This window comes from Hibiscus syriacus, unplaced genomic scaffold, assembly GCF_006381635.1.
Source record: "Hibiscus syriacus cultivar Baekdansim isolate YM2019G1 unplaced genomic scaffold, ASM638163v2 tig00111105_pilon, whole genome shotgun sequence".
In the NCBI taxonomy this organism is placed as follows: domain Eukaryota; kingdom Viridiplantae; phylum Streptophyta; class Magnoliopsida; order Malvales; family Malvaceae; genus Hibiscus; species Hibiscus syriacus.
The window spans coordinates 3,271,311-3,295,958 of NW_024062987.1; the positions used below are offsets into that span (position 1 = coordinate 3,271,311).

General features: G+C 31.9%; 2 protein-coding genes across 2 annotated transcripts; both read right to left on the bottom strand.

The window, feature by feature from the left end:
• Positions 1–1,223: 1,223 nt before the first annotated feature.
• LOC120154147 (transcription repressor OFP6-like) lies at positions 1,224–1,770 on the bottom strand. The gene has a single exon (XM_039165961.1). The coding sequence runs from the start codon at positions 1,734–1,736 to the stop codon at positions 1,224–1,226; it is 513 nt and encodes a 170-aa protein (XP_039021892.1). The 5' UTR covers positions 1,737–1,770.
• A 9,040-nt stretch (positions 1,771–10,810) lies between these two features.
• Positions 10,811–15,343, bottom strand: LOC120153717 (transcription factor E2FA-like). The gene is made up of 14 exons (XM_039165619.1): positions 14,913–15,343; positions 13,622–13,805; positions 13,350–13,403; positions 13,161–13,246; positions 12,952–13,040; positions 12,793–12,847; positions 12,543–12,595; positions 12,404–12,454; positions 12,247–12,295; positions 12,062–12,127; positions 11,893–11,969; positions 11,518–11,740; positions 11,264–11,330; positions 10,811–11,112 (listed from the first exon to the last, which is right to left on the bottom strand). Exons 1-14 carry the CDS (start codon positions 15,183–15,185, stop codon positions 11,018–11,020), a joined length of 1,422 nt encoding a protein of 473 aa, XP_039021550.1. The 5' UTR covers positions 15,186–15,343; the 3' UTR covers positions 10,811–11,017.
• Positions 15,344–24,648: the final 9,305 nt, after the last annotated feature.

Sequence of the window (24,648 nt, forward strand, 5' to 3'; positions counted from 1 at the left end):
GTAAGAATAAATCCACTACATGTACAACTATATCTAAATGCTATTTTTCTCTATACAATTATCTAGCCTCCCAGTCTATACAAAAGTGATTATTAGCAATGTCGTTTTTATTGAATTCTAGCTTAAAATTCATTGATTCTTTTATTGGGACATCAAATAACCCTACATCATTGGTCTGAGTTCCCTCCAGACTTGGAGAGTCGTATATAAACTTATAAAATCATTGTCTCAATCTATTTAACTATCATTTTCTTCTTAATTTCATTAAATGATATTATAGTCGAGAAGCACCACATACGAACATTTGCTTAAGTAATTAATTTTATATTTAAATTTTTATTTGAATCATAAAACTATTAAAAAAATATTTTTATTACTGATATTATCCAAGGTTTCCTTTACAAAAGATAAGGTTAAGGTTTTGATGCCGCCTTCAAATTAGATGTACTTCACCACTAAAAAGTGACAGTAATCTCTTCTCCAAGCACCCACAAGGCAATTTTCAATAATTTATCTATGTTCTTTTCAGGAATTATGGCCTCAAGTCAAGTCTCAACCATCATTTAATTCAATGATTATATACATATTGTATGCACGCATTATCTGTGAAAAACTCTTCTGTAGGGGTAAACTTGTCTGCTGGTGAAGTACCGTAGCTAAAAGGAGAAGAAAACGAAACCAATACTGTTCATATGAATTTCGCTTTTAAAAAGACTCCAGTATATATGCTCATGTGACCCATCAACACTTACGGCTCTTTTCTACTGTTTAACATTACAAGACTTCCACTTAAAATTAGCCAAGGAATATACAATAACACACTTTTATTTAAACATTTCTATTTGAAGAAATATTTTCATTTAGTGCATGAAAAAAAAGCTTCACCCATTGTTTAGAATTGTAAATATAATTCTAATTAGTTGTTATGTTGGTTAGTCTTGTTTGTTATTTTTTGATTTAGCAGTTACTAGCATAGGCAGTTATATATATATATGAGCTCCACACCTTGTAACTTAAGCGTGCTTGATGAATAACAAGTTAGTATTCTTTTAATTTCTCTACTTAGCAAATTAAGACCCGATCTAAATAGTAAAAAAGAATATTTTTTTTATATAAGATTATTGAATTATATGATTAAAAGTTTTTTCCCTGATAAATGGAGATGAGTACGTTTTTAATAAAGAATTTACTGATAATATAAAAGGTTATACAGGAAGAGTGTACTAAATATAAACTGGCTTCAAGGAACGGTCAGCAGGCTTGATGGAGAACACCCCGTTCCAGATCTCAGTGAAAGCTTTAACAATGATCCCATGGTAATAAGGCGAATTGAGCTTCAAGAAACAGTTGAGAAGCTCCATCAAATCATCTTTGGAATATATCTCTTTCTCCAATATCATTTGCAACATTGAGTACCTGAAATCCAAGTAAGGGTCATCCGACTCTTTCTCCACCGCCACGCTCTCCCCTCCCACACGCCCAAACCCTATAACCGTCGCCGTCGAACACTTGGTTTCCTTGTCTATGTCCATGTCCCGGAACTGGATGGCTGTGCCCGAGCTCACAGAAAACGAGGTCAAAGTTTCGAATCCTGACGACGGCAAAGGAGGAGTTGTTTTGGATGAAGGAGAACGTGGTTTGGGTTTGGGGTCGAAAAAACCGGAGAGCTTCGATTTCTTGCAGCCTAAGCTGACTGAAACCGTGCTGAGGATCAGCTTCTTTTTGTTGAGTGGCATTCTTGTTTAATTAGTTAAGAAGTTATTTAGAGAAATGAAAGATATGGGAGTGAAGGAACTTAATGAGCAACGAAGAAAGCTATCTATAATTATAAACCCCATAAATCCTGCATGTGACCGAGGGCTCCATGGGTTACTTTCTTATTCTTATTTTATATAAGAATATTAATATCTAATTGAAGAAAATTTGAATATAAAGATAAAATCTTTAAATATATGAAGAGAAATTAAAGAAAACAATGAACATTTTTGTAATAATCACCTACCTACATTCACTACTCAGAAACTGTCCCATATTAAGGGTTTTGGAGAGCAATTTAGTTATTGTATATTTAAATTTCATATAGATAGATAGAATTGAAAATTAGGGTAAAGTTAAATATTAATTTATCGTACTGTAAAAAAATGGAAAATTGATTAAATAATTTAATTCTTACCGTATTTTAAAAATATTAACTTTTAATTCTATTTTTATGTTACTTTAAAATACTATAGGTCAACATCTTCTAAAGTTAAAAGTATACTTTCATTTAAAATTTTGGCTCATTGCTTCAAAATTAAATAGTGAATATTAGTTTAGTTGTCACCGTCACTGTAGAAAAGTTTCGAAAGAGAGCGATTCAAGCATGGATCAAGTCAAAAAGTTTTATTTGTGAATTAAATATTTGGGTAAATTATACCATAGACCATTCAACTATAGCCCTTTTTCATTTGACCACTATTTTTGAATTCTTGTCAATCAAATCACTCAACTATTTAAATACATTCAATCAGGCCACTTACCGTTATCATTTAACAGAAGCACTGATGTGTGGTAGTTAATAAAATTGATATAATTACACATTTGGTCAGTGTTACTTATATATTATCTCAATTTGGTCCTAAATTTAATAAATTAAAATAAATTTAATCTTATCATGCCATGTGCCACTAATATCAAATATCATGACATGTATCGCCCTCTTGATGGAAAGAAAACTATGAGTGGTAAAAGGGGCACAAAAAATTTGAACTAGCAACCATTGGGGGAGAAGGGAGGAGCCCAACCACTAGACCAAGTTCATTTTTTGGTTTAAAGTAGACTACATATGATATATATCTTGTTTCCTAGTATAATTTTAAATTCTTAACTATAAAATTTATTTTTTATCTTGACTTAAATATTTAAATTTTATTCTTATAATATTTTAAATTCGATAAATTAAGAAAAAAAATAAAAAAAATTATAGTTAAGAATTTAAATATTTTAAATATATATTCTTAACTTAAATAATAAACTTGTACTACTTTAAACCAAAATATATATATTCGATAAATTAAGAAAAATAATAAAATATATATTTTTATAGTTAAGAATTTAAGATTATACTAGGAAACAATATATATACAATATGTAGTCTTCTTTAAACCACAAAATGAACTTGGCCTAGTGGTTGGGCTTCTCTCTTCTCCGCCATTGGTTGTTGGTAAATAAATTAAATCCTCCAATCAGGTGGCGACATGTGTCATGATATTTGGTATTAGTGACACGTGACATAATTTGATTCGAAAATTAAATTTATGACCAAATTGAGATAATATATAAGTAACAGTGATCATATGTGTAATTATACCAATTTTATTAACTGTCACATCAACACTTCTGTTAAATGTTAACGGCAAGTGACCTAATTGAATGCATTGAAACAGATTGGTGTCTTGATTGACAAGAATTCAAAAATAGTGGTCAAAATGAAAAAATGGCTATAGTTAGGTGGTCTCTAGTATAGTTTACCCTAATTTTTTTTAAAAAAAAATATCTCAAAGGTTATAAAATTAGTATATTTGATAAATCGATGTGGACACCTTGATTAATGTGAATTTGTTCTTATATCATTTCAATGTTAAACATTTTCTAGGAGCTTTTGAAAGTTTTGTAGGAATTTTAGCTTTTGAAAGTTACAAGCAAATATTTTATTATTTTTACATTATCTTAAAACCGGTTAAGTGCCTCATTAAGAAAAAACTCACGATAAAAAATATTTAAGAAAAATTTCACGATGAGAGAAGACATCATAAAACTTTGAAGAAAATTCACGATGAAGAAAACTATTAATTGAAGCACCTCTACCTTATAATTAGTGAAGACCTCTCAACATTTTGAAAAAATTCATGATCGATGAAGAACACCTATCTTTACACTATAATTAGTGAAGGCATCTCAACATCTTTACATATAATTAGTGGACACATTTCAATGCAGAAAATTCACAATGGAGAACATGACAAGTATAGACATCTCCAAGTTATAATTAATAGAGACATTTTGAACTCATTGGAGAAAGTTTACGATAGAGGACACACGAATGAAAATATATCTACATTGTATTTAGCAGAGGTATCTCAACGCTTTAGAGAAAATTTATGATTGATAACACTACAAGCGAAGGTATATCTATATTATAATTAGAGGAGATGCATCAACATTTTGGAAAAAGTTCACGATAGATAATACTACAAGCGGAGGCATATTCACATATGCATCTTAATGTAAGAAGATTCATAATAGAGAATACTACGCGCCAAGACATCTCTACATTGTAATTAATAGAGACATCTCAATATTTTAGAGATATTTTGATGTCAGGTCTTAAGAGACCATATTGTGAAAGAGGTTGAAGGTAACTTGCTCTGGTCATCTACGATCACAAGACATTTGCTCTCAGATACTTAGAAATAAATATTAGCATTTTTTTTGAATAAAAATGGATAGGTATACCTTTCATTGATGATTGTTTGAAGAGACTGAAAAGGGTTTGTTCCTTTATTGATGAAGATATATTAGTAAATATTTATGCTCATATTTTATATAAAATCTATTAATAATATATTATTTTCATCAAGTCTTTGTGGAGATTAGGATGCACAATACTGGAGAAATTTCAAAATGGAAGTAAATATTAACTAGAGGAAATTAAATTTCATGAAATTTTTGTTGAAGATTAAAAGTGTCTGCACGCATCGTACCGATATTGACGAACAATATGGTAACCAATTATTTGTGACGATTCACTTCAATTGATTTGGATAAAAAAACATCTGTGATAGATGAAAAATATTAAGCTTTGTAGCCACGATGGTTCTTAGGAGAAAAGAGAAGACATTAGAGAAGCAGTAAATGAGAAAAAGATCCCTTTTGTTGGAGAAAAATGAAGAAAAAAATCACCTTGCTATATTGAAGTCATACCTCTCAACTGATCTTCAAAAAGAAATACCTCTTAAGCGAAGGTAACTGGGGCGATAGACTATTATTCGATCCAACTTATATATTATTATTATTATTATTATTATATTTTGAGGTACACCAAGTTACATTTTCTAGTACTAGAAACTGAAGATGACAACAAGAATGTAGGAGATTGGACTTTCCTTTTTCCTGTATGCATCATTTAATTGTACGTTTTGAACTTAATACGAAGGAGAATATTAACTATTGTCCACCCATGCTACTTAAGATTATATTTCAAAATACATATTTATTATTATGAAATATATAATTAAATTTGTTTTAAATATAGCAATTGACACCAACTCAATATATATACATAAATACTGCAAATGCAAGTGTAAAAGAGGTTACTGATTAAACAAACAAATTGATAATATTTTAGAGGATTCACATGCAGTATTATTGCAGAATCATATAGTCTCAAAGCAAGCAAAGGGATTATTGATCCACCGGATAATATATCAAAGGTTCACGGGGCCAAATAAATACAAATCTAATATCAATCAACCATTTTTAGCTCATCGGTACACCACCATTAATCTTGTGAATCTTCTGCCTATTTTGGTTCTTTATTAATTTATTTGTTATTGTTCTGCTTGTATAATCAGTAATATTATCAGTGGATATGGTCTTACTTCTGCTGCATGCAGCGACCTAGCTTTTTAACAGCTCATCTCATTTCTTGGAGCCACCATGTGCAAACAAAGCTTTTATTAAACTCGAAATTTAGGCTTGCTTAATCAACATAATCATCTTTAAGAAAATATTTAGTAAGTTTAAGATTTAGATTATAATTTTTACAATCATTTCTTTATCTTTTTTCCTTAAAAAACATTGCATTTATAAATTTAGAACTTAATTAATTCATACAATCATTCTTCAAGTCTGGATTCAAATCTCGATGACTACAATACTTCTGTTATCCCAAACTACAACATTCATCATGCCAAAAAAAAGCATAATTTATATAAAATTTAATCGAATCAATTCGTACAATCATCCTAAAAAAGATGACATATAGAAAGTTAAGTTATATGATATATCTACAACCTTTTCCTTACCCCAAACTAGCGCCTCCTTTATACCCAATAAAAATAAAAGAAAACAAAGCTTTAAATCTCATTAATTTTGTTCTTCGCACTATGGTTAAGAAAAGCAAAACCTATCCTCTACGGGGACAGCCTAGCAGTAAGGATAACAGAAACTGTGGTACCAAACTCTTGACCTTATCTCCATATACCCATACTATATGCAAATATGAGAAAAACTTGAAAACATATTCATCTTAGATATCGTTTATCATTGCTATTGTCACACCTGCATAGTGATGATGAAGTTCGATGAATCATGTGGCTGAAAAATCACTGCATTGCGATAATCATGATGATATAGATGAATACTAGGGCTGTAAAAAGCTGACCCGACCTGTAAAACTGACTGAAACCGACCCGAGTCAAAACTGTTTTTGACCTGCGCTGCGGCGATTCGAAATCGACTCGAGTCGGAACTGGTGTTGACCTGAACCCGAGTTGGACCTGGAGATTGTGGATCCGAACTCGACCTGCATCCGACCTGAGAACGACCTGAACCCGAATTGAACTGAAAATATGATACCCGAACCCGAACTGCATCCGACTGATATGAACCCGAACCCGAGATTGACCTGATAAATAACTGGTATTACCCGACCTGTTTTCAACCTGACCTGTTTTCAACATGACTTGTTTTTAACATGACTTGTTTTCAATCTGACATGTTTTTAACCTGACCTGTAAATGATCCAACTTGTTAATGACCTGATCTGATATTTACCATACTTATATATTACCATGGATGAAATTATAAGATTTTAATAAAATTATGAGTTTTTTAGTTTATGATGTAATTAAAAATTAATATGATTTTTAAATGTTATAAAAAATTTTATTTTGATAATTAAATTAATAAATATACCTATTATATAAAATTATTTAAAAAATTTAAAAAATTATTTAAAAGTAAATTAGATAAAACATGATTAATAATGCAAAGGAAAATTAATATAGTTTAATTTATATAAATTATATAGTTTAATTTATATAATGACAAAATAATATTAATAATGAAATTATTTATTATGTAATATATATTAACGTTTTACATTATTAATATAAATAATTTTGGCAATACATTAGTTTACAAAGGCTAATACATAAGCCCACTCTTTTATTACAAATATATATGCATTAGTGCTAGTCCATTTAAATTAGGATTTATGGTTTAAAGTTTAAAATTGGGGTTTATGATTTAGGGTTTAGGGTTTCTATAAACTATATATTTTATTACTTTATATAGTTTATGCATAGTGTTTCTATAAACTATATAAGTAATTTACTTTATATAGTTTATATATATATAGTTTATATATACTATACATGGTACATACATATTATATAAAATTATTTAATAAAATTATTTAAATGTAAATTATATAAAACATGATTAATGAGGTGTTAAATAATTAGTATGTCACATTGCATATTATATGGTTCATAAAGTAGTACATGTCATATTAATTTAAATTGCATAATTTGTATTTTAGTTGCATGTTAGGTTAATTCACATTAATGGCTCATTTATTTGTTGTTATGATAAGTAATAATAAAACCCAAAAAAGTCCATTTGCAATAGTGCTAGTCCATTAACATTAGTTTACATAGGCCCAATGCAAGCCCACTCTTTTATTACAAATATATATGCATTAGTGCTAGTCCATTCAAATTAGGGTTTATAGTTTAGAGTTTATGGTTTAAAGTTTAGAATTAAGGTTTATGATTTATGATTTAGGGTTTTTATAAACTATATATTTTATTACTTTATATAGTTTATGCATAGTGTTTCTATAAACTATATAAGTAATTTACTTTATAGTTTATATATATAGTTTTATATACTATACATGGTTTATACATACATATTATAAAAATTATTTAATAAAATTATTTAAATGTAAATTATATAAAACATGATTAATTAGGTGTTAAATAATTAGTATGTCACATTGCATATTATATGGTTCATAAATAGTAGTTCATGTCATATTAATTTAAATTGCATAATTTGTATTTTAGTTGCATGTTAGGTTAATTCACATTAATGTCTCATTTATTTTGTTGTTATGAATAAGTAATAATAAAACCAAAAAATAAGTCCATTTGCAATAGTGCTAGTCCATTAACATTAGTTTACATAGGCCTAGTGCAAGCCCACTCTTTTATTACAAATATATATGCAATAGTGCTAGTCCATTTACATTAGGGTTTATGATTTAGTATTTAGTGTTTGTGGTTTAAAGTTTAGGGTTTATGGTTTATGATTTAAGGTTTATGATTTAAGGTTTATATAAACTATATATTTTACTACTTTATATAGTTTATGTATAGTGTTTCTATAAACTATAAGTAATTTACTTTATATAGTTTATATATATATATATATAATATATATATATATATATATATATATATATATATATATATATATATATATAGTTTATATATACTATACATGGTTTATACATACATATATATAAAATTATTTAATAAAATTAATAAAATTATTTAAATGTAAATTATATAAACATGATTAATTAGGTGTTAAATATTAGTATGTCACATTGCATATTATATGGTTCATAAATAGTAGTACATGTCATATTAATTTAAATTACAATTTGTATTTTAGTTGCATGTTAGGTTAATTCACATTAATGGCTCATTTATTTTGTTGTTATGAATAAGTAATAAAAACCCAAAATAAGTCCATTTGCAATAGTGCTAGTCCATTAACATTAGGTTACATAGGCCCAATGCAAGCCCACTCTTTTATTACAAATATATATGCATTAGTGCTAGTCCATTTAAATTAGGGTTTATGGTTTATGGTTTATGGTTTAAAGTTTAGAATTAGGGTTTATGATTTAGGATTTAGGGTTTTTATAAACTATATATTTTATTACTTTATATAGTTTATGCATAGTATTTCTATAAACTATATAAGTAATTTACTTTATATAGTTTATATATATATATGTTAGTTTATATATACTATACATGGTTTATACATACATATTATATAAAATTATTTAATAAAATTAATAAAATTATTTAAATGTAAATGATATAAAACATGATTAATTAGGTGTTAAATAATCAGTATGTCACATTGCATATTATATGGTTCATAAATAGTAGTACATGTCATATTAATTTAAATTGCATAATTTGTATTTTAGTTGCATGTTAGGTTAATTCACATTAATGGCTCATTTATTTTGTTGTTACGAATAAGTAATAATAAAACCAAAAAATAAGTCCATTGCAATAGTGCTAGTCCATTAACATTAGTTTACATAGGCCCAATGCAGCCCACTCTTTTATTACAAATATATATTTAGTGCTAGTCCATTTAAATTAGGGTTTATGGTTTAAAGTTTAAATTAGGGTTTATGATTTAAGGTTTCTATAACTATATATTTTACTACTTTATATAGTTTATGTATAGTGTTTCTATAAACTATATAAGTAATTTACTTTATATAGTTTATATATATATATATATATATATATATATATATATATATATAGTTTATATACTATGCATGGTTTATACATACATATTATATAAAATTATTTAATAAAATTAATAAAATTATTTAAATGTAAATTATATAAAACATGATTAATTAGGTGTTAAATAATTAGTATGTCACATTCCTTATTATATGGTTCATAATAGTAGTACGTGTCATATTAATTTCATTTGCATAATTAGTATTTTAGTTACACGTTAGGTTAATTCACATTAATAGCCCATTTATTTTATTGTTATGAATAAGTAATAATAAAACCCAAAAATAAGTCCATTTGCAATTTTGCTAGTCCATTAACATTAATTTAGATAGACCCAATGTAAGCCCACTCTTTTATTACAAATATATATACATTAGTGATAGTCTTTTTACATTTTAAATTTATTTCGATTTAATCCATTACCTATGTGTGTTGTTTAATTTATATTTTAAGATTTTATTTATAATTTTACATTTCTTAAATTTTGTCATTAATTTTATTTTTTTTACAAAATTGATCCATGATTATTTATTTTTCTCTTATTTTACTCGAAATCAAATACAATTACAACTTCCAATTCAACAATCACGAAAGATGAAAAATTAATTAATCCAAAAAAATAAAAACGACCCGACCTGAACTCAATCCGTATCCGATAAACATCTGACCTGAATTTTATCTGTCAATGATGTGACCCGATCTGAACGAGATCCGACTGAAGTCAACCCGAACCTGAATTAACCTGGTATTTATCTGCTTCGAACCTGAATTGTTTTGACCTGAACTGAAATCGATCCGAACTGAAAATGACCCGACCTGAACCCGATCTGGATCTGGTGTCAAATCAACCTGAAAATAACCCGAACTGATTTGACCTGACCTGAACCCGATCTGGATCTGATGTCAAATCAACCTAAATTGACCTGTATCCGATTTTACCCGACCTGTCAAGATCCGACTGAAACCTGACCGATTACCTGTTTTTACAGCCCTAATGAATACAATCTGCATATACAGCATTCACATACATATCAATTCTCAACGTGTAGAACTGTTGCTATTTGACTCGACCTTAAATGTTCAATGATATTCAAAATAAAAAGATCCATTTAATATTATCAAAATAAAATATTTTTTATAAGTCATTTTCTATAGATCAAACGAAACCTTGTCATCATTCATTGTCATCTCGATGCACCAATTCTACACATCTACACTTGGTATAGCTGCTAACAAAGCAACCCAAGATCAACCAAGGGGTATTCATTGGTATATGATCGGGATTTGATGGATAGTGTCAACCATGTGATCCCATAGCATGTATCGTCTTCAACATTCATTCAACGGACTAACCCGAAATCCCAACATGCAACGCTTGTATTTGTGTAACTATTCCATGTAAATTAAAGATTGGATGGTGAGGATTGGGGCCTCGGGGTACTGATATCAGCCATTCCAAAATTAGCATCAAACGTATCTACCCCACTCCATTCAACACCTGCAATTCTAGGAGTTAAGGATTACAAGTTCAAATATTGAGCCTGTGAATGTATATTGGATTGCAAAAGAAAATAGTTTGTGCAAGTGCTTTTTTCAAAGCCTTTGGGAGTCGAGCATATTGAAGAGCTATAAAATTTGTAGAAGGATACAATCAGTCTTCCACATATCCGTAATGCTAACATCAGCATCTGAAAGAAGCCAATAATCTGCATCGTTCTGAAAACAAGAAATGAAAAATGATACGCCAATTTCAACTCTTTGCCAAAAGAAACGTACATATTTAACCATAAAAAATGAATTTTGAACCTAAAATTATAAATATCTTTTCCATTAACATCAGTTCATGTATCCATTCTCTATACAGCTGGCTACAGAAATAAATGGTCAAAAGAAGTGCACTTACATCAGTATTAGAAGGAACAATTTTCATCATTCCCCCAACAGGTTGTGAAGCATTAACATCAGAGCACATTTGATGAGTTTGAACTGCCTGTGGTTCAATTTCCTCTCTGGTGCCATTCACATTAACCAAATCAACTTGGTTTTCATTGGAGCCAGGGCTTGAAGCGAGTGAGAGACTTGCAGGTGGCTCAACATCATTCACCTCTTCAAACTTCTCAAATTGGCTGATGAAAAACAACAATTTGAAAAGAAAGACAAATGAGAAGGATGTCAAAACAAGAACCTTTGCTGACCATCAATTAGAGTTCATTTTGAAAGAAAGATGTTTATTAATCATGAACAGAGAAATAGCTTAGCATACAAAAGGGAGCAATACCTGACTAGGTAAACATCAATGGAACCCATTGTGCTTCTAAGGATCATCCTGTATCTCCTTTGTGGGTAGTCAACAGCCTGGAATATGGAGAAGCAATGCAATCATACATTCAAAACATTAAAGTAGAAAATGGTGCTAACTCATTAGAATTCCCTAGCCACCAGCTTACTTCATCAGGATCAGGTACTTCCAGAGTAGTTCCATGTGGAGCTTTAATTGCTATCAGGGTTTCATTCTGCCAAAAGCAACATGGAAAATTTAGCCATAGTGAAATCAAGATATTTTGGAGATCAGCATCAAGTGCAGAAAATTATTGCGAAGGAATAAATTTAATGAAACATGGAATCAACAGACCTGAAAACAAGGTAGAGCCTTGATGTCTTCTTCAGTCACAAAAAGCCACCTGAAAAGAAGAATTGAAGATGGGTAAATGTATTGTTGTTTGCAAGGAATTGTAATTAGCAACAATTAACTTGATCCCGGTGCAAACCAGAGGGGATAATATGCTTACCTCTGGTTGTTCTCATTCTCACTCAAATCCCTCAATCTTTCCTGCTTTTCTCTACAATATTTTATAAACATCAGAAATCCTAAACAGATTTGAGACAGTAAGAATGACTACTATTACAATAGAATAAGCAATGAATAACCTTATTTGATCATCTAATATGCGCTCTTTCATGGTAAGGTTTTCAATTTCTGCCTGCATACCAAATAGAAACTAATATCATATATAGGAAATAAAAAACAAAATTTGGTCAACCAGAGCAGATCAAGCATTCTCTTGAAACTCATAAACGAAAATAAAGAAACAGAGAAACAATCTCAAACAAAATAACAAGAAAAATTGTTGCCTGGGGATGTCAAGTTAAAAACAAAATCAATATTACTTCCACATACCTGTAATACAGATAGATCAATATCTGCTTCTCCAGGCCTTGAATCATCAACACCCCTAGTAAATTTGATTTAATTCTCAAATAAGTCCCACGTTCTTTGAATCACAAACCAAATTAAGATAACAAATTCTTGAAATTTTTTAACATCATTAATAATTACTTCCAACGTATTTTGTTTTTCAGCTTCTTTTCAATAAGACCAATGCCTTCCAAAACATTTGTTATGTCATATATCCTCCTCTTTTGCACCTGTTAAGAGGGGGGATACCAAAAAATTAAATAAATGAACAAATAAAAGAGCCATTTAAGTAATATGGCAAAACATTGAATGGTACGTAAGTTATCAAGTTCAGATAAATGTATCATTACCTCCAATGTTTCTGCAGCCTGATTTAAGTCAATGATCCCATCTTCAGCATGTTTTATGAGATTGACGAACTTTTTTGTCAAGAAACCTAAAAATTTCAATCACATTTCACCATTTATAAAAGCTTTAGGCATTGCCAAAATAACCCATATCTTTTTAAAACACACACACGCACACATTATTAAGGTTACCTAAAGAACTGTCATAGCGGCAGCTTCCAGCAGGAGTAAGAGGAGATGGAGAACCTGTCCATGTAATACATAATGTCAGAAGTTCTTGTCGCGTATTATATCTGTCTTTCTTAGCACATTACCGATTATTTGATTACCCATAATGATAATACAGTAATCAAAATCATATATACATCTTGGGACTGAAACATAAGTTTCCTTTATGGACTAAGCTCATAGCAAACAATCAAATGGGAAGATAATAAAGTGGATGAAAAGGAAAAATTTCTCACTAGCATTTGCCAAGGGTGTTTGTGGAGTAGACTTATTGGCCTTTGATCTATTATTTATCCTTCCTCCTTTGGCAGATACAGGTGTCCGTAATGGACTATTGGATATGCTGGTAATTGCTGGACTATTTGTCCATTGGCTGGATTCAGCTTCCTTGTTCTCCACTGTGCGTTTTCTTTTTAATGGCTGAGAGAAACTGGCAGTGTTTCAGAGTGTTGATAATGAAAGGAGAATTACAAGTTTATCTCAGAAGCTATGCATGTCTATATTTACACGAAAAGCAAATAAATGTATAAAATGGAGCCAAGAAAAATAAAAGAGCCTAAGTCTAACAAATGCAAATATAATTTGCCCATCAGCTTACTCTTAAGTGCTAACCATAAAAACCTTCCGAATCACGTTACTACTTTATTCAAAACAATTTTGCAAAGGCCAAAATTCACAGAGATCAGTGTCAAGAAATAATCATGCAAAAAAATAGTGATTCACTAGCACATAGGTTTTGGAGACACTAACGATTGTAATTTGAGGAAGGGAGAGTCATAAAAATGCCAACTTAATCATTTATCAAACAGCCATTAAAGTTGCAACATCCAAAGATTTACATACTTCAAGCTTTTTTCTCATAGGAATGTCACCTAATATTCTTCTTTTAACCCAACAATGAAGCACAAGCATAAGCTTCATCCCTGAGTGTAGCAGGTTTATTACATAAAACTAATATAATCACAAACCAAAATCTGATAGCTAGATATTGAATCTTTAGCATGTCGGCCAAAACTTATAGTGCTAAAAATAGTTTTTAAGGGCATTATAGTGTATAAACCATCAAGCATGGGCCGTTCGGAGATGCCTGCTTTTCAACTTAGTTCAGCAAAAGAGCACTTTACTCAACATCTCAACCCGATGCGTATTGTATTATCAAATACACCCACCAAAAACATAAATGCGCTGCGAACAGGTCACGTATTAAAATGTAAGCGTAACAATGTCACAGCAGCGTCAGATAATTATAATGATATTGATAATTTCAATTCCACTAAGTAAACAAGCCACCGTGGTCCGTGATAAGTTCTTGTTGTGAAAAGATGTTGAAAAAAAATAAATCCACAAGGTTACGTTCATATTATTGTACTTAAAAAGTTGCAATCAAGCAAAATCTAGCAATAAATATCAAATGAGAGTATAAGCAATACAAAAAAATACATATGTTGACAGTTGACTCACTACATCATAATCGTCATTTTTTAAGGAAACTGTGAAATATGTTTTGCGAAAATCACAAAGACTCACTGTAGATCTCACGACAATCGCTTCAACTTCTTGATCGGCGATGATTCCACGAGTATTATTAGCTGTGGTTAGATTGTTGTTACTGTTATTAGAGGAAAATCTATGATACTCATTGGGATGAACAAATGGCGGCTTCGTCGAGGCAAAAGCCAGGTGGCGGCGTATTGGCGGAACAACAGGATGAGCCGACGGAGCTGGTGCAGAAACGGCAGCAGTAGAAGGAGGAGGATGCGGCGGCGTGGGACGAGCAGAGGCTCGAGCCACAGCGGACATTGAGATTTAGAGTTTGGAGAAAGAACAAGGGAATTGCAGAGGGAGGGGAGAGTATAAATTCAGCTGGAGAAGATAGATTGTGAGGGTTAGCAAGAATTTGAGGGGAAGGGATGAAGAGGGAAAGGGTTAAAGCCTTACAAGGAGGGAAATAGAAGAAAAGAAATTTGAGACCACAAAGGTTTACTTTTTCCTTTTTTTTCTAATTTATATAATACATTGCTTTTAATGTTTCGATAAATTTAGATTTTGTTAAACAGAGAAAATAAATATCAATATTATTAGGCTCGAAGCCTAATTTTTATTAATATATTAGTAGTTTTATATTATATTCTTATGATTTTAAATTTACTAATATTTTATAATTTATTGTTGATAAATTTATATATAAGTTAAAACTAGGTAAAAGGGTTACTTTTGTCTCTGTAGTAGACACAATTTATCATTTTTACTCATATAGTATTTTCGCATCAATTTAACTCTTGGAGTTGTTCAATTGCATCATTTTATAACCTACCCATAACTTAAACCCTAAATTATAAACCTAAACCATAACTCTATTACCTCTAAACACTAATTTAGACAACTTTGAGAGTTAAATTGATGCGAAAATACGATAAAGACGAAAATGATAATTTTAGTTTACTACATAAGCAAATGTGACACTTAAGACCTAAAACTAATACCATTTAATTATCTTCTTTCACAAAGAAAAAAAGATTGTTTATATCAAATATATTTTTAAAAAATTGACTTAATATTTTTGTATTGATTAAGAACAAAATTTAATAAGAGTTATTCAATGTATAAAAGCTTTTAATGTCGGGGATATTCTTTTATCAGAAAAATTATTTTTTTAATAATTTATCAAAAAAAATCTATGCAAAATTTAAAATAAAACGGGTAATACAATTGAATTAATCTTCTAACTCTTTCAAAAGAAGTTTATGAAATGTTATTTAACTAACACAATTGTTTAAGTTTAATACAATCAAATCTTTATAAATTAATAGTATTAAAATCACGTAATTTTATTAATTTAAAAATTTATTAAATAATCGATAAATTAAGAATTTATTCATTAAAAGAGTTTTTTTTCTGATTTAACGAACCTATGTTATTCTTCATGAATAAAGCATATAACTAACTGAACAATGTGACTAATTAAATATAATACATACTCTTAATAAATATCAATCACCTATTGGAGGGTGTAAACGAGCCGAGTCGAGCTCGACTCGACTCGAAAACTTGCCAGCTTAAAATTTTTAAGCTCGACTCGAACTTGAAATCTTGAACTGAAGCTCGTGAGCAGTTCGAAAAGGCTCGAAAAGAAAAAAATATCTTAAACTTAACTTGATTGAAGCCTCAAATTCAACATGAAATCTTACTGTATTTTTTTTAAAAAAAAATCAATACATAAATATTAATATTATTAATAATTTTTTTTTAAAATAAAATTTTAATATATTTTTATTTTCGAGCTACTCATGAGCTTTTCGAGTCGAATATCGAGTAGCTCGTTTCGGCTCGTTAAGAACTCGAGTCGAGTCCATTCGATCTGAGTATTTATCGAGCCTTGATCGAGTCGATCTTAAGTAGCTCGTGATCTGTCTCGTCTCATTTACAGCCCTATTTGGATTATCCCAATGAAAATGATACATGTTTAGAAGTAAAAATTTTAGAAAAATTGTAGCTAGGGTTATTGAAAATCCTATCGAAGATAAAACTAAAGATATGGTGCATTTGCAACCAATTACACGGAAAGAAACACTCATAGAAATAACAATTCTTTAAAAAAAAATTGTTGTAGTATAAGAACACAACACCGAAACTTTTGGATGCAATGAGGAAAGTTAGAGATGAAATATAACTAGATTTAAATTTTAGGCTTAAGGGTCACTGTTGCCCCTATAGTAAACTCTATTTATCATTTTCGTCCATATTTTTTTGCATCAATTTAGCCCTTGAAATTGTCTATGGTGTTCATCCTAGCCCTCAAAGTATATTGACTATTTTTTTACTAATAGAAATGTGAGTCTTCTGAGTCTGTGGATTAAGGAATTAGGTTAAAATATTTATTAAACACATTGGTTAGAACAAAATCTCAAAATTTTATTATTTATTTAAGTGAGATTAAGAGATAGGTTAATTTTTTTGGGATTTTTTTAACTATTGTATTTAGTAAATATTTTAAATATTTTATTATATATTTTTTTAATAAATGTCACGCTATCATCAAGCCACACCATTAATATTTGGCTTATCTGAAAATTGCTAGTGTTGAAAAATGTAGAAGACTAATGGTTTTGTTTGTCAAAACGGACTTTGAGGGTTAGGATGAACATCATTGACAACTTCGAGAACTAAATTGATGCAGAAAAAAATAGGGGCGAAAATGATAAATTGAGTTTACTACAATGGCAACAGTGACATTTTCACCAAAACTTTAAAAAGTTTAAAAAGAAGCGAACAACAATATAATCATATTTTACTAAGTTCTCCTAATTATATTTGTAATTTTATAGAATTGTTAATTTATAATATTACAGAGACCATAAATTTATATAAGGATATTTTAGAAAATTATTATCTTATTAATTTATCGAAACTATTAACTTAGATCTTGGATTCAAGTCGGAACCGAAAAAAAATTAGTTTAGAAAGATTACTAATTTACCAAGTATTAATTTATAAAGGTTCTACTATAATTAAGATTTATCGAAAGAGAAATTATTTTATAGTCCCAACTCACCACGTCAACCATGGTCCCAGTGAATGAGAGCCACAAATTTTCAAATAACTGTCCACTCTTTATTAACACTTAAGAAAGAGGTGAAGATTCACCTTGGAAAAAAATAAGATGAAAAATTATCATTGGTTTTGATCATAGATAAAGTGGTGAGTCGGAACTATCTAATAGTTTTTCCCAAGAGTGGCCTATTGTCAAGGCATGGGTCATTACTAGTTTATTACGTAATTAGGCCTAACTAGAAGTATAAAACTCGAACTTATTAAGCATGTAAGTATTTCTAGTCATTTGTTTTCAACAAGATGTACTTTTTATGTTGAGTTTCACGGTCTTTTCCTTCGATTAACTTTGGATGATTCATCAACTTCTTTAACCATTCAGATCCAGCAAAGAAATGATTAGATATGATATCTTGAAGATTCAAAACATGAAAATAAACTTATGGACGAAAGATGAATTTGAAAATTTACTAAAACTCTATCAAATTTTGGTTTTGTTAGAACTTGTCATTTCTTAGTTTTCTTGAGCTTAATATGTAGTTTTTGTGATAAATAAGAAAAAGCTTATCTTTAATGGTCTTGAATAATTAAAGAATCTCTCAACAAGATTACTCTTTTATCATAGAACTCTAAACTTGAAATAGATGGAGAAGAAGAGAAATGGATAAAGGAAAATGAACAAGAGACAAGGGAACAAAAGAGGAGTACTGTATAAGAACTTAAGGGCTCGTTTGGTTTAAAAAATATTTTTTGTTTTTGTCTTCTGTTTTTATTTATTTTTTCATGTTTAGGATTTTGAAAATTTAAAAACATATCTAATTAATATAAATGAAGACTTGAATTAAAAATAGTTAAATTATAATCCTAGTATCTATTTTTTACATAGAGATAAAAATAGGTTATTTTCAAGATATATCACCGTTGAACAGAATATTTCCCGACCAGGCACCGTTCAGACTATATTTCCCGATCTAACACCCTTTGCAGAAAGACGCGGCGCCTGCAACGCGCTTTACGCTGATTTAGCGCCACGTGGGGTAAGGCGCCCCCTGTAGCGCGCCTTATGCTGACATGGTATACAGGTGTGTACAGGGGTATAGCGCGGTACAGGGGCCACGCCTTATCCCAGAATCTGCCACGCGTCAGTAAGGCGCGCCCCCTGCAGCGCGCCTTGGGTATAATTACCCACTTACCCCGACATGTCACACCCTCAATCTCTCCCTATAAATACACCCATCCTCAATCATTTTCATCACACCAAATTCTCTCAAATACTCTTATAATATTTGTCTAACGTATATTTTTAATATTTTTGTATTTAATTTATTTAATTAATTTTTTTTACATATATAAAATGGAAGACTGTCTACTTCGCTTGGATAGAAATCATATATCTCTACACTTTGCTGATACGGTAACATTTTAACGTTTTAATTTAATTTAAATTATTAGTAATTATTTGTTGATTTATTTAATGCATGATTATTAGATTAAGAATTAATTTTTGTAATTATTTAATTTTAGGATAAGGACCGTGTATTAGATCTATTTATTAGGAATCTTAAGTTAGTGACACCTAGCCGTGTCTTGCCATATTTAGTATAGGTTGGATTCGGTTACATGGGTAGATATCAGGGTCACTGTAAGATAGAACCAGACCTTATTTCTGCCTTAGTAGAGCGGTGGAGGCCGGAGACCCACACATTCCATCTTCCGTGCGGAGAGTGCACGATTACACTTGAGGATGTTGCTATGCACCTGGGGCTTCCGGTGGATGGAGATGTGATATCGGGGATCGCGCAGGGTTCCTGGACTGCTGCTTTGTGTCGGGATAATCTAGGACGTGTCCCAGAAAGTTTTAACGGTGGTCGGATACCGTTAAATTGGTTATATGCCAATTTTCGGGAGTTGAGCGAGGACGCGTCAGATGATGAAGTTAAAATGTATGCACAGGCATGCATACTGCAGCTAATAGGAGGGTTGTTGATGCCGGACAAATCGCACAACCAAGTTCACTGTATGTGGTTGCGACATCTTGTCGACTTTCGTCTGGCCGGATCACTCAGTTGGGGCTCGACAGTTTTGGCTTTATTGTACAAGGAGATATGTCGAGCCACTGACTACATGAGAAATGATATCGGCGGATGTCTCATCCTGCTGCAGTATTGGGCATGGTATCGATTGTCATTTTTATGTCTCGTTGTGAAGAACTCATTTGTATTTCCGCTACTCTTGAGGTAATTATAAAAATGATTTCGTGTATTAATCATTTTATATAGTGTATAATATTTTTTTCTTGAATAGGTGGTCTACTTATAGGAAAAATCATCAGGAGCTACCTGATGATTTAGAAAAAATTATGGTGCTCATTGATCAGAAGGCTGACACACAAATATGAATTTAAATGTTTAAAAATCGATTTTAGATTATAGTTATATAATTAGATTATTATTTTGATAAAAATTATATATATTTGTTTTAGTTTGAATGGGTGTCATATTATAATAATGATGTGAGGACGGTGATCCCACCTGAGTTGAGGGGCCCATAAGATGTTTGGATGGCAATGGTCCCTTTGATATGTTATGCGACCGTCGAATGACACTCCACTGATCGCGTGCTCCGGCAATTTGGTTGTTTTCAACCAATTTCGGAAGCACCTCGCAATATGGACGACTTGCATGCCACAAATAGAAGCGGCAAGACCAATACAGATTGGCTGGTGAGGCATCATGAGTGGATCGTATTATGGGAGGATCGACATCGACGCCTTCCTCGTAGAGAGCCCATTTATGTTGATGATTTGACGGTTGGTGATGATTATTATGAGTGGTTCAACAGAAACAGGAAACCGTTTATGCTTCCCGAAGATGAACGAGGGCGGACCTTTCCACGACGTCGATAGATACGTTCACCAACACAACACCATCGTCCCCCCGACTCGTGGACGGAGAGCAGGTGCTTCCGGTTCATCATCAGTTGCACCAGCAGGACTTTCACAGCAGCCACCATCTGCATTGACTTACATACCGCAACCATATATGATGTCGTCACCGTCTTTCAATTACCAGATGTTGCCGCCGCCTTCACCTAGTTTTATGACCCCGCAGCCGCCACCTTCACAGAGTTTTATGACCCCTCCTGGAGGCTATTATGGGTCTATGTTTGCATATTCGACTTGGGGTTTATATACTAGATATTTGGCGGGTTCAGTCTCATCACCCATGGTCGCAGCATAGACACCTCCTATATAGTTTTCATACTCAGTGATGTCTGGGTTTTATGAGTTTTCCCAGTTTTCGTAGGCCGATGGGATAGTTAGTCATACAACTCCAGGGTCTTTATTCTATGGAGGTGTTATATCGTCATCAGCTCCTCATCAACAAAATTTAGCTACTTAGGACGACGACTACGACGACGATGATGATGGTGATGATGATGACAGTGAGGAGTCACAACCAGTGATACGAAGAAATCCTCCTCGAGACCGACAACCACCACCCTGCGGAACACATTCACGTCGTAGGCATCGATAGATTTTGTTTTCTTTATTATATTTGTATTTAGTATTTTTATTGTAATTGTTTATTGGACTTTTTTATTGTACTTTTTATTATTATTATTTATCATTTAATACTTACTTTAATTCGTTAATATTGTTGGATTTATTTTAATTTATTTTGATAAATTTGTCGGACTTTTTGTTAATTTATTTTGCTTAATTTTGTTTATTACCATTTAATATTAGTTATTGTAATTTGGTTATCATTTACCATTTAATACTTATTGTATCGTTAATATCAGTTATTTGTTAATATAATGCTAACGTCCAATCTCGAATAATTGTATCATTTTTTAATCTTCATCAGCGGTTATCGAATAACATTAACTTTAAGTAAATGCAAATTAAAGTACAATAATTATTAATTGATAAACAACTACATTATTTCCTCATCAATTGTTACTTGATGACAACAGAAGTGGACATGTTTTTCTAGTGTGTCATGGGTTTCTACAATGACCACATCTTCTGTCTTGTCTAGATCTTTCTCGAATATCCATATCACAATGAATTCGATTGGATTTTGGACGACCACACTCCCTCAATAAACTCGGATTTGGTATAATCGAAAGCCAATCTTAAATCTCATCAGGGTCTTTATCATTACCTATGGGGGGAACTCAAATTCCTATACCTTAAAAACTTCAGATAGTAGGTATACGTGATCCATAAAATGGTTATAGTCTTGACGTATATGCGAGCAAACTGCTATCACATGAGAGTATGAATATTTTCAGAGCTTGAAAAAACCTGCAGTCGCACGTTATATCCCTTAGATTTACTCTTAACGACATAGCTTCAATCCCTTGAAGAGGTCGCGGTAACTCTGTGACATTAAACATTTCATGCCTTCTAGAGAAACTTGTTACAGACATCTCATTTGATGCAACAATTTTTTAATGCAGACCTGCAACTAATCTAGGGTGATACACATGACCGCCTTGAATCCAGGTTTGAGCTTGTCCCCCGAGCTTCGCAAAAAGTACCCCAAACAAAAATATGTAGTCTTTACCAAAGCCGCTACAGGTAAGTGACGTGCACCCTTTAAGGTTGAATTGATTGCCTCTGCCAAGTTGGTCGTCATGTGTCCATATCGATATCCACCATCATATGCGTTCGTCCATATTTCTTTATCGATGAGGCTGATTTAATCGTATCCTTCCTCGTTCTTCGCCCGCAAATCTTGAAGCATTGATTCAAAGATTCGAGGAAGTAGTTCGTAACCTGATAAAAAATGTATAACTTACAAACATGATCAAAAGGATCGAAAGAAAACAAACTACATCAGTTTCACTTAGCCATGCACACAAGTAATTGACGCTCATCATTGTTCTTGTATCTTCTATGGTAGTTCGCAGCAATGTATCAGAGACAATACCTATGTTAGATAAAGAGTGGTTGCCACATTGGACCCAAAGAATCCATTGCTACTTTGATCCTAGCTTTGCGATCTGAAATGACACAGATTTTTTTCCCTCGTGATATCATGTGCACGTAAATTTTTGAGGAAAAAAGCTCAAGAATCTGTATCTTCTTCTTCGACAAGAGCAAAAGCAACTGGAAGAATATTGCGATTGCCATCTTGGACAACTGCCAATAATAAAACTTGCTTGCATTTTCCATACAAGAAAGTCCCGTCGATCTGGACCATATGTTTGCAGTATTTGACAACATTAACACACTGTAGGTAAGTCCAAAAAACCCAGTAAAATTGGCATTGATCGTGAAGAACTCGATCATTATGGTATGCATAGGAGGTTTCGAAGTTCAAAATTATCTCATGATTCAACCTCCGCACCAGCCTAAACCAGCCTGGAAGTTCGTTGTAAGATGCATCTCATTCGCCATGAAGTTTGACAATGGCATTTTGTTTTGCCAACCAAGCTTTTTTATAGGAGACAGTATACCCATACTACGATTATATAGCTGAAATCAACACAACAACAGCTATATGAGAGCTTGCTTTTACCATGGGCATGATGGCTTGACATATCACTTCAGAGTCCAAGTTGGGATGATCTTGGTTGACCCCTCCAGCACAACATGTGTGAGGATCGTTGTATACTGTTAGTTCCCATCTGTTGTTTTTCCTCTTCATCTTCGATACGTGAACTATCCAATTGCATCCGTTTTCGTGTCGGGCACAGTAGCATACATATTTTTCTGTCATAGAGCAGTCGACTCTCGATTGAACAGAAATACAGATATTGTAATTATAGCCATCATCGCTTCTTCTTTGCTTGAAAACTCCATGCCTAAATATAACTCACCATTATTTATTGATGAGTAATATCTATAGTCACCGAGATGAGGCATATCCGCAAATTCTAACCCATACATTACACCATAATCAGCTTCATATATGTGTGCTGGAGGGTTAGTTTATACCATATTTGCTGGAACTTCATCCACATCATCATCATCATCGGAGTTGAATTACGGTGATTCTGGGTGAATGAATAGTGCAGTCTCAGCACCATCCACACCAGGCTCACGAAGCGGTTCTTCTGGTGGAGATGATGGTTCCTCCATGCTCTCCATATTTAGGTCAAATAACCTACTACTTGCACGCCTTCCCCTTGAACTAGAAGGCATATCGACATTCAGATCGAAAAAGCTCGCAGTCGAATGCCTCCCCCTAGAGCTTGAAGCCATCGTGTCAAATGGAAACTGATCAGATTGTTGCTTCGATGACATCTCCATATTAAGGTCAAAGGGATTTGCAGATGAATGTCTTCCCCTTGAACTGGACGCGATGTTGCCATACGGATTATTCGTCGACCCACTTCGGTACATATCGTAAGGAGTTGCGAATGAATGTATCCTGATTATGGCATTAAAATCATTACACATTACTGTCGACGGGCTGTCAACTTGTTTAGTCAGCCCATAGTGGGAGCTTAATGATTGATCCCGAACAGCACGCACTTGAATAAAATTTGCATACATGTCAATATCGGCGTCTGAATAATTACTTTGAGCTTCAACCATCATTTCAACATCGTCATTATTCAAAAGTTCGAACGCTGTATAAGTTAATGGCAACAATGATGTTGAAAATCTGTACTGCAACGACGACATTATTCTATTACTTCCAACATGAATCTTCCTCGAAATCTTCGTTATCAGCTCCTCAAGAGTTATGTTTATCTT